Below are 10,142 nucleotides of genomic sequence, written 5' to 3'. Positions count from 1 at the left end.
ATTTTTTTCATATCAACTTCAAATTTGGAACATAACTTATTTAGACATAAGGCTTTACTTTTTTTTTTCTTTTTTTTTTGCAATTTTAGATTAAAACCTGTTATGTAAAATATTTATTTTATATAAATTATAATACAAATTGTACAGTGCATTTTCTTTACAGTAAATTTAAACTTCTTATTTTTTTTTTTTTATAATTTGCAATAAGCAATAATCTGCTGACTGTCTTCTTTAAAAAGAGACCAACCTTTCCTCTGTATTCCAAAGTATAATAATTTTATAACAATTTAAGTTTGGATAGTGCACTTTAATGCCTATTTTAAAAAATGGGGGGTGACAGTTAAGGGGTTAGATTTCTTTTGAGGTGCAAGAGATTTTAAGAAAGCAGACAGCAGATGTACTTTCCACTCAGTTAGGAGCATCTCTCCTCTCGTTGCTCTCTATTTTCGATGTACTCGCTCATTATATACATTTTGCAAATTTTGAACACAGAAAAAGTTACATAGTGCTGCTTTAAAAAATAGGGCTGACAGTTAAGGGGTGGTACAGCCAAATTCAGAACCACTGAATAAAAGAGAAAAAAAAAGTCAAATTAGAAAGAAGTGAGTATTATGTATTCCAGTAGTTGGATTGTTTTTCATCAGTTACCAAGGATAACGTCTCAGGTTACGTATGTAACCATGGTTCCTCGAGGGAACGAGACGCTGCGTCGAGGACGCTTCGGGAACGCCCTTCAGCACTCGCACTGGACACATACAGTTTAGCTACTGCCTTCCGCTAGAAGCCTTCGGCCTGGGAGCGCCACTCTGACTCTAGACTCTGCAGAGTACAAGAAGTGAGGCCCCCAGAATGAAGGGCCGGAACACGGCAGGTTGGGACTGCTCTTCACAAACAGATATCAGACTGACACACACACAGAGCGCTTGCTGAATGACAAAAAGCTGATGCTGGTCTCACCGCACGTGCTTTTATAGCTTCCTGGCATTACGTCACCCGCCCGTGACGTCTCGCCCATCTATTGGTCTGATTACACACGAGATTCAGAGCCGGTCACGCTGAAGGGCGTTCCCGAAGCGTCCTCCGACGCAGCTCGAGTTCCTGAAGAGGAAGCGCATTCTTTTTGTTTGTCATATCATCAGATATCTTGTGAAGTGGAACAAGAAAATGCACCGCCAGAAGGAACACTGGTCAAAAGAATTGTCCCAAGAGAGATTTGAACCTTTGTGCTGCTCATTGTGATTTGTTGAACATAGTATTGAGCGGCTCACCCCCTCCTCTGACCGCTCTCCTCACCTCTTCAATTATACATTCAGGTTGGGGTTTTAAACAGCATTTTTCGAGCCCAGAGTGGAAATGGCCGGACATGGCTGATGCCTCTTCAAAGGACAGTCCTAGGAGATTCCCATAGTATGCAGACAACCTATAAATATGACAAAATGATCTAGGTTTGCCAAATCTGCATAACAAAACCGCCCACTGGCCAATTTAAAATAGCCCCAAACTATCCCAAATACCAAAACTCAAAATATCCCACATTCAGATACATATTTTACTGTCACTGTTATGCATTAAACATAATTTTAACAGTATAGCAGTTGTAAACACAATAAAATCATCTTACTTTAAGATTGAGAACATTTAAACAAAATTCTTAAGTGATGGTGGTAAAATCCTTTATTTTTAAACTATTTGAAACTGAGCTATATACAGTTTAAAGATCTTGTTCTAATGTTACTCTTCTCCTTCTTAGTCCTTGTAATTCATGTCTGCACACAGGCTTCCTAGTTCCCCTCCCCAAAGTCTCTTGTTCATCTAGCACAGTTTTACAATTAGTAGAATATAAATCGGTTGGGATCAAATATTTGGTAACACTTTAATTTTACAGTGTCAGTGTCCTTACACGTTACATGTACTTACTGTAATAATTAAAGTAAATTATGCATGATATACATGCAACAACCCAAACCAAACTCTTAACCCATAGAAAGTAATTGATATTGCTCAGTTAATTAATATTACTCGGTACAATTACACTGTAATATGTATAATTGCACTGTAACAATGGCATCTTAAAATAAAGCTTGTCCAATTATTTCAATACAAAAATTTCAATCAAATGTAATTTATGCAATATATCAAACCTTTAACCTGTAGACTGCAGAATTGACAACCCTGGCTCTATAAGGATTCTTTGGAAAAAATTTAAATAAATAAATAAAAATAAAGATCTATGTGTTCTATGAAAAAATAACAACAGCCTACTAGATAGAAACAGCATGAGGATGAGTAGATAATAACAGAATTTTGATTTTTGCTGAACTGTTCCTGTAATGTATGATGAATCTGTGCGAGCCATGGCATATTTACCCAAACTTGAAGGATTTCAGATTTACTTGGTTGTTGCAAACATTGGAGAGAAACTTCAGAAAAATGTTGGAGCTTCGCATCTGGAGTCTCTGTTAACAGACAGGATTTGTAAAGATATTAAAGATAAACTGATCATAATAAGTATCATTATAAATTGGTCATTACTGGGGTTTCGCCCTACATAAATTAAACTGATTCGAACTGATTTGAAAGATATCATTATATTAATCACCCCTCTCCTCATGAAGGATTTCAGATTTACTTGGTTGTTGCAAACATTGGAGAGAAACTTCAGAAAAATGTTGGAGCTTCGCATCTGGAGTCACTGTTAACAGACAGGATTTGTAAAGATATTAAAGATAAACTGATCATAATAAGTATCATTATATATTGGTCATTACTGGGGTTTTGCCCTACATAAATTAAACTGATTCGAACTGATTTGAAAGATATCATTATATTATATTAATCACCCCTCTCCTCATAATCATTTCATTCCATTTCATATTTCTGCTCCCTTAGACAAATTGCTAGACAAAACTAGACAAATTGCACGTTTCCCCCTACAGCAACTAAAATAAAGACATTTAATTAGTAGCTTTTTAAAGCAGTGTGGGCAGCCGAAAGCAGATTTTAGCTCCATGAACAGCAGATGTGAGTCTGCCATCACGGGTTTTGTTTTGAGAATAATATCTTGGAATCCTGTTTGTTCCTCACAATAGACCGTGTAAGAGCCTTCAGGCAAATTGATACCAAAAGCAGACACACAATACACAATGATGATTATTAGTCCCATTACAGTCTGACAAAGCACCCTTTAGCTTCTATATGGCAGCATATGGTGCTTGTGTACTTTTCAGAAAATACATATAACAATAGAAACAAAGAGGGAACAATTACGCTTCTACAGGAAATGTGTGCAATATCCCATCATCCAAAATACAAGCACAATGTCTATCTCTTAATGACTTGACTCATTTTGAATTGGAACTGGGCATTGCTGGAAAAATGTAATAAATTACATTTCCGACTATGTAGAAAATGTAAAAAGTTGTTTTTAAGCCAACAGAGCAATAAGTGCCTATTGTTTCCTTTATTCTAGGAAGTGCATTATTTGTAATTTTTCATCAGCTTCAATTAGACAGCTTATTATGTAAAAATCCATGCATTTTGGTTTAATGAATGCATTCCTGCTGAAAACAAAAATAATAATAATTAGTCTCCATGTTGATGCTGGTATAGTTACTTTACCTGTTACTCTGTATATTTGGACATTTAATGAACCTACAAGGATACTTAAACATTTCTATATCACTAAATTTGTCAGTATACATTTAACATACATTAGCATTGCACTTTAGATACAAATAGCTACCATTACTAATGAGATCATGTACAGCAAGCCTGGTGGGGACACCAGCATCTTACACTGAAGACCAGCTTCAAAATACACATTATACTGGCTCATAGCTTAAAGTATTTTGATCAACAATTCAGAGTCACAGGTTGACAAGAGTTTCATATTTTTGTTTAATATTGTTTGTTTGACATTTTAGAGAGATTTGTTTAGTTAAAATTTGCTGCGGTTCAGAGTCTCAATGTGAAAATAGGAGAAGAATAATGTTTTCTTAATCAGACATTAATATTTTACTTTTAGATTAGTTTATAGTACTGTTTTTGGTCAGTACTAGCACTAAACTAAAGCTATCAGAAGTGATATTAACACAATGTAAGCATTAATAATATAATATTTCATATGCATGTAACAGAAGAGAAACAATTAGGTCTACATTGAGCCGTTAGAGTCTGAACTAATTACATTTATTGTTGATGCCCCCAGTCATCATAAATGTATTCTCTCTGCGCCTAGACAACGGAAGTTGCTAAACTTGTCTTAGGTAGGAAACTGCAACAGCCATAGCATGGCATATTCATGTAATTTGTTATTTAAATGGGCTGGTTCTAGGATTTCAGGCTCCCGATCTAAGCATAAGTTGATGCTGTGTATTTTATTTTATATGCAGTTTGTTTATTTATTTAGAGGCTTATTTCTTGCATAAGTATAAGAGGTCGCAAGTTTAAATCTTTCTCAAATTTTTTAAATAAATTAAACTTTATGTAATTACATATTTTCAGAAACTGTGACATATAAGTTAATCACAGATGACAGCTTTTTAGGCGGTCTGAGGTGAAAGACAGGTGACTGTCTGTCTCCCTATTATATAGTGCTAAGTAACCAGACAATGCATTTTTCATGTCTGAGCCATTTCTGGACACCACAACAAAATATCTATAATTTGCTTTTTTCGACCAGCATTCCCTGTCATTTCAGTGTCAATTACTTCAGTTGTGACATCTAATAATAACAGTTCTGTAAGATGTCTTACCTGAATAACAGCTATTATAGTTGGAATGTTATGCAGTGTCTTACTGTGTGTGTGTGTGATTGCAAATGACAAAGTAATAAAATATAACAGATTTGCAGTAGGCCATAATCAGCATTAAATTCATTCACCCAACATCACCCCTCTCACTAAGGTCATGCCATCCCAGGGTTTCCAATGAACGTAATCAGAAAAGTGTGGTTCACACTACCTCTTGAAGGAAACAAGAGTTTTTGATATCAGGGCGGCAACATCTCTCTGCCATTCTCACATGGTTCTGAGTAGCATTTAGAACAAAGCCTGCTGGGATGTTTCTGTGCCTCCGGGCGAACTCGTACACATACCTGATGGAGAGAAAATAATGACTTATGACGTCAACATGGTAAATCAAAGCCCTTAGACATGAGTCATAAAGGGCATAGGATATTCTGTTCCTCTATTAGTAACTACTAATCACCAAAAGTGTTTATTTGTTTTAATCCTATCAAAACTGCACATAATCCTCATATTTATGCATGGATGGGGGTTGGTGTTGTCACCAAAAGATTTTATTATGAAAAACTGTTGTCATTGTAATGTGGGGAGGTGTGACAACGGAGTTGAGGATCCAAATGCAGGCTTTATTCAAAGAGTGGTCAAAACAGGCAGGGTCAAACAGCAGCAAACAGGTATAATCCAGGCAGACAAAAGAGTAATCCAATAAAACAGGCGAAGGGTCAGGGCAGGCAGCAAAACAATCAAAAACCAGAAACAGTCCAGAGTCAAAAACAAGGCAAGGCAAGGCAACAAGGAACACGGAAAACACACGAACTAGGGCTAAACACGGGCTAACACGGACTAAACAATACTGAGCAATGTGGATGTAACAAACCAGGCTTTAAATAGGGTGAGACAGATGAGATAACAAGACACATGTGAATGCAATCAGAGATAATGAGTCCAGGCAAAGGATTATGGTGAATGTAGTAGTGAGGGAGTGACAGTCTGGGATGAATGGCAAAGGTACAGGATGGAGTGCCCTCTAGTGGAGCTTGTGGCCCCTTAAGGAGTGGCTTCCAGATGCTCCTAAATGAGAGAGACAGAACAGGGGGAGGGATGGAGGGCCAGGTCCATGGTGGAAGACCTGGAGACTGAGGCAGAGCCGGCGGAGCAGGAAGCCAAGGTGGAGAAGAGTGCCAGGGCGGAGCCGGCAGAGCTGGAAGCCAGAGCGGAGCTGGGTGCCAGGGTAGAGCTGGCAGAGCAGAGTGCCAGGGCAGAGCCGGCAGAGCAGGAAGCCAGGCCGGAGCCGAGGACCACCGGGGCAGAGCAGACAGGACTGAAGATCCCCACGGCGGCGCAGATGAGTACCAGGGTGGAGCTGATGGAGCAGGGAACCACCACGGCGTATCAGGCTGGACTGGAATAGAGAGCATAGAGAGGTTAACAGCGGCCTCTGTGGCTGTAATAGGATAAGCAGAGAGTTCATCAATGGCCTCCTTGGCCGTAGCTGGACAGGCAGAGAGTTCACAGACGGTGAAGCTGATGCCACTGCTTCGGGAGGTTCTGCAGTGTAAGCCGCCACCTTGGGAGGAGCTGGACTCACTAGAGTCATAGGAACAGGAAATGGCACTCATGGCCGTGACGAGGGAACTGGAGTCATTGGAACAGGAAACGGCACTCCTGGCCGTGACGAGGAACTGGAGCGGACTCAAGGACTGGAGCGGGCTCTTGTGCTGATTCGAGGATTGGAGCAGATGCCACCGCCTCGGGAAGTTCTGCAGCGGAGGCTGCCACCTCTGGGGAAACTGCGGTGGTGTGTGTGGCCCAAACACATAGAATGGCGACTGCCATTACAGGGAGCACTGAGTCCATGGGAACAGTCTCGGTGATGACTAGTGCTGAGGCCCTTGGGATGCCTGTGGCTCTGGCTGACATCAGCAGAAGATCCTCCACACTGGATGCCAGTCTCGGACACCTTGGAATTGACCTTGAGGTACTGGGAAAGGTTGCCATGACGTGAGGAGACTCTGGAACGGCGGCCATGACGGGACGAGACTCTGGAGCAGCGGCCATGACGGGACGAGACTCTGGAGCGGTGGCCATGACGGGACGAGACTCTGGAGCGGTGGCCATGATGGGACGAGACTCTGGAGCGGCGGCCATGATGGGACGGGACTCTGGAATGGCAGCCATGACGTGGATAGGCTCTGCTGTTGCCGCTATTACAGGTACGGGCTTGATAACTGGAGTAGCGATCACCAGAGTGGAAGGTGTATTTCTCTGTTATCGACCAAGCTCCACAGCTTGCCTTCAGCACACCGCCTGAGCTTGTCGGTATCGCCCCCACGAAAAAAAACTCTTAGGGGTTTTACAGTCCTCCGTCTCTCCCACAGTGAACGGTGAACCAGATAGAAACAAGCTCTAGTGGAGCTTGTGGGCACTCCAGCTAGAGATTGTAACAGTCATTATGCTCCCAAGACTTATTTTGGAACAGGATGAATCATATGACTACACTGATTTAGCTTCATTATGCAGCTCTTTGTTGAGAAGCGAGGTAAGAAAAGAAGCGAGACACGTATGAACTAAAATGGTTTTAATCCTGGGGTCTATTTTTCTGTAACAAAACAAACATAATTATGCGCCCTGTTTTATAAAAGTGATTACCATGCATGTACCAAAGGAGGAACATAAAAAAAAGATTTTTCCTTAAAATTAAAATGATAAAACATAAATTGACTATTACATATACAAAATGTATATCATTACAGTTGATTTATCTTTAAAATGTAACAATTTAATCCATTTTTATAAGGGAAAAAAATACTATATGTAAGCACCAGGTTCAGCAATTTGTGTTGATGTTTGTCAAAACAAAACCTGTGATGGCAGACTCACATCTGCTGTTCATGAAGCTTAAATCAGCTTTCTGCTGCCCACACTGCTTTAAACAGCTGTAAAAAAACTATTTTTCAAAGTTGTAAATAAAACAAAGATTATTGGAGTATGTGTTACAAGAAAATACTATTTCTACTTCAAAATTTCATGTTTAATTCAATGTATTTGCCATTTCTTTGTGATTACTCATGAAATTTACTATCACTTTCTGAGTGAAAATTGTTTTTATAACATTTTTTCAGTGTTTTGACCTGTTGTTAATGGTCTGGTGTTAACTTGAATGTACCTAAACCTGACAAATGGGGCTGTAGGGGTAGATGTTTTGTTAATTTTGTTCAAGTCAACTGAACTACCTTTTGATGTAGAATTATTTGCTATACAGAAATCTGCTTCACTGAGTCAACAACAGGCACTTGTCTCCCCTTGCTACTAATGCAACCACAATCAGAGGAGACTAAAACGGCCAAAAAAAGCAATTAACACTTTGAAAGAAGTGCCAATATGTTTTATTTACTTTCTTAATTTGTTTCAGGACTAAGGCCTTCTGCATGCCATTAAAGTCCAAAGAAAATATTGTATTATTACTTAAATTGACTTTGAATAGAAGTTCTGACCAAAAGGGCTCCCCTGAGGCAAACCAGCCCAACAAGCAATTATCACTTCCACCTGCCTATTAAGCCCAAATGGCATTCCTAGGCAAAAAAAGGAGATGAGATTTCCTAAAGCATGTTCAACAAATAAGTTCATATTGTCTCTAGTTCCATGGATAAATTACATACGGTCAAATGGTATTTAACTCCCAGTTGAGAAAGAAGACACATGACATACTGAAAATGTTTGAAACTAGGTTATTACAGCTCACAAATATCCAAGACTCACTAAAAGCACCACCAGAATTTGCAGGTTTATGAACTCCTCTGGCTCTGATTTGGTACCACTGTATGGAAACTTCATTGTGTAAACTTACAGCTCTCAGGTAGCAAACATCAAACATTTGCTTTAGGTTTTGCTTCATGTTTTATTCTTTATGTTAATGCTTTTCACACCCATGGTAAAACCATGCCACACATTTAAAAAAAATGTATACCCCAAGGTATTTTACATTTCCCTTATTACAAGTAACATGTACTTATTGTAGTAATAAAAATAAATCATGCATAATTACATGTAATTAACCATAACCCAAACCCTAACCCTAGAAGTACAGTACATGTTAATTAATATAACATAGTACTTAAATATAAACACTATTGTCAGGGTTGGGGATGAAGGATGGAGCGAGGACTCAATAGTGCGGGAAGAGAAGGGCTTTATTAATAAAATAAAACAAAACAGACAACAAAAACTACCCCGTGGGGGAAAAACAGGCTGGCAAGGCTAGGCAAGGCAGGATCTCGACACGACACGACACGACAAGACAGGACACATCCAGGGAGATAGGGTGACGAACTGACCCAGGACTGCAAACACAGGGAGAATAAATGGAGAGCAAATGAGGAGGGTAACGAGGGAACACATGTGGGGCAAATTAACCAATAATCAGGTAACAAGATGGGTGGGGTCAAGACAATTGACATGAGAGCACATGGCATACAGGAAACAAAGACAAAAGCCATGTGCTCACACAAAACAAAACACAAGCACATGGCCAGCCAAACAAATCACAAGCCATGTGCTTGAACAAAAAGACACGAACACGCAGCTAATGAGAAAACTCATAAGCCGCGTGTTCACACAAGACAACAAGAAAAGCACGCGGCTGAACACAAACCGCGTGCTACACAAAACACGTGGACAGAAGAGCGCACGGCCGAGCGAACTCGAGACCGCACGCTCCCACAACAGACAGAACAGTGAGCGCGAGTGTCCGGACCCCGAAACGAAACCGAAACTCAAGACCTGAGTGCCGGGATCCGAACACCACGCTCCAACATGAAACAGTACACGCAGACGAGAGCGCACGGCTCGAGCACTCTCGAAGCCGCACGCTCACATGAAAACAAAGACATGACGGGAGTGTCAGGGCTCTGTCACAAAACCATGAATTACACTAGACCGAAGTGACAGAACCCTGACAACTATAACAAGGACACCTTTAAATAAAGTGTAACCCATATGCTAAAAAAACAATGCTAAACTTAATCTAAGATAATCTATATGTCTATATGAATCCTGAAAAGTGTTTGATATCCAAAATGTGGCCCTTAAGAGTAAAATGATGAAGAAAAACATCTATGAAAGACATCAAGACTATTGGATCACAAATGACTGGCATACAATAGGTTGTCAAAATAAACTATTTGCATACATAGATATTTGTATTTACACTACACTCTAAAAAATGCTGGGTTAAATACAACCCAGTGCTGGGTAAAATAGGGACAAACCCAGCAATTGGGTTGTTTTGACCCAGTGGTTGGGTTAAAGGGTTAGTTCACCCAAAAATTTAAATTAGCCCATAAATTACTCACCCTGAAGTCATCCTAGGTGTATATGACTTTCTTCTTTCAGACGAAT

At 39.8% G+C, this 10,142-nt stretch overlaps 1 protein-coding gene across 1 annotated transcript in view; it reads right to left on the bottom strand.

The window, feature by feature from the left end:
- Nucleotides 1–10,142, bottom strand: part of gc (GC vitamin D binding protein) — a 34,418-nt gene that overhangs the window by 7,096 nt on the left and 17,180 nt on the right. Inside the window, exons 5-7 of the mRNA XM_016501595.1 lie at nucleotides 4,963–5,095; nucleotides 2,368–2,456; nucleotides 1,294–1,420 (exon numbers count right to left, since the gene is read on the bottom strand). Of these exons, the coding sequence (XP_016357081.1) occupies nucleotides 1,294–1,420; nucleotides 2,368–2,456; nucleotides 4,963–5,095 (349 nt within the window). The remainder of the gene's footprint in view (nucleotides 1–1,293; nucleotides 1,421–2,367; nucleotides 2,457–4,962; nucleotides 5,096–10,142) is intronic.

Source organism: Sinocyclocheilus anshuiensis, unplaced genomic scaffold (assembly GCF_001515605.1).
Source record: "Sinocyclocheilus anshuiensis isolate Anshui unplaced genomic scaffold, SAMN03320099.WGS_v1.1 scaffold983, whole genome shotgun sequence".
In the NCBI taxonomy this organism is placed as follows: Eukaryota; Metazoa; Chordata; class Actinopteri; order Cypriniformes; family Cyprinidae; genus Sinocyclocheilus; species Sinocyclocheilus anshuiensis.
The sequence above is the reverse complement of the archived record's forward strand: the minus strand, read 5'-3'. Positions and strand labels throughout refer to the sequence as shown.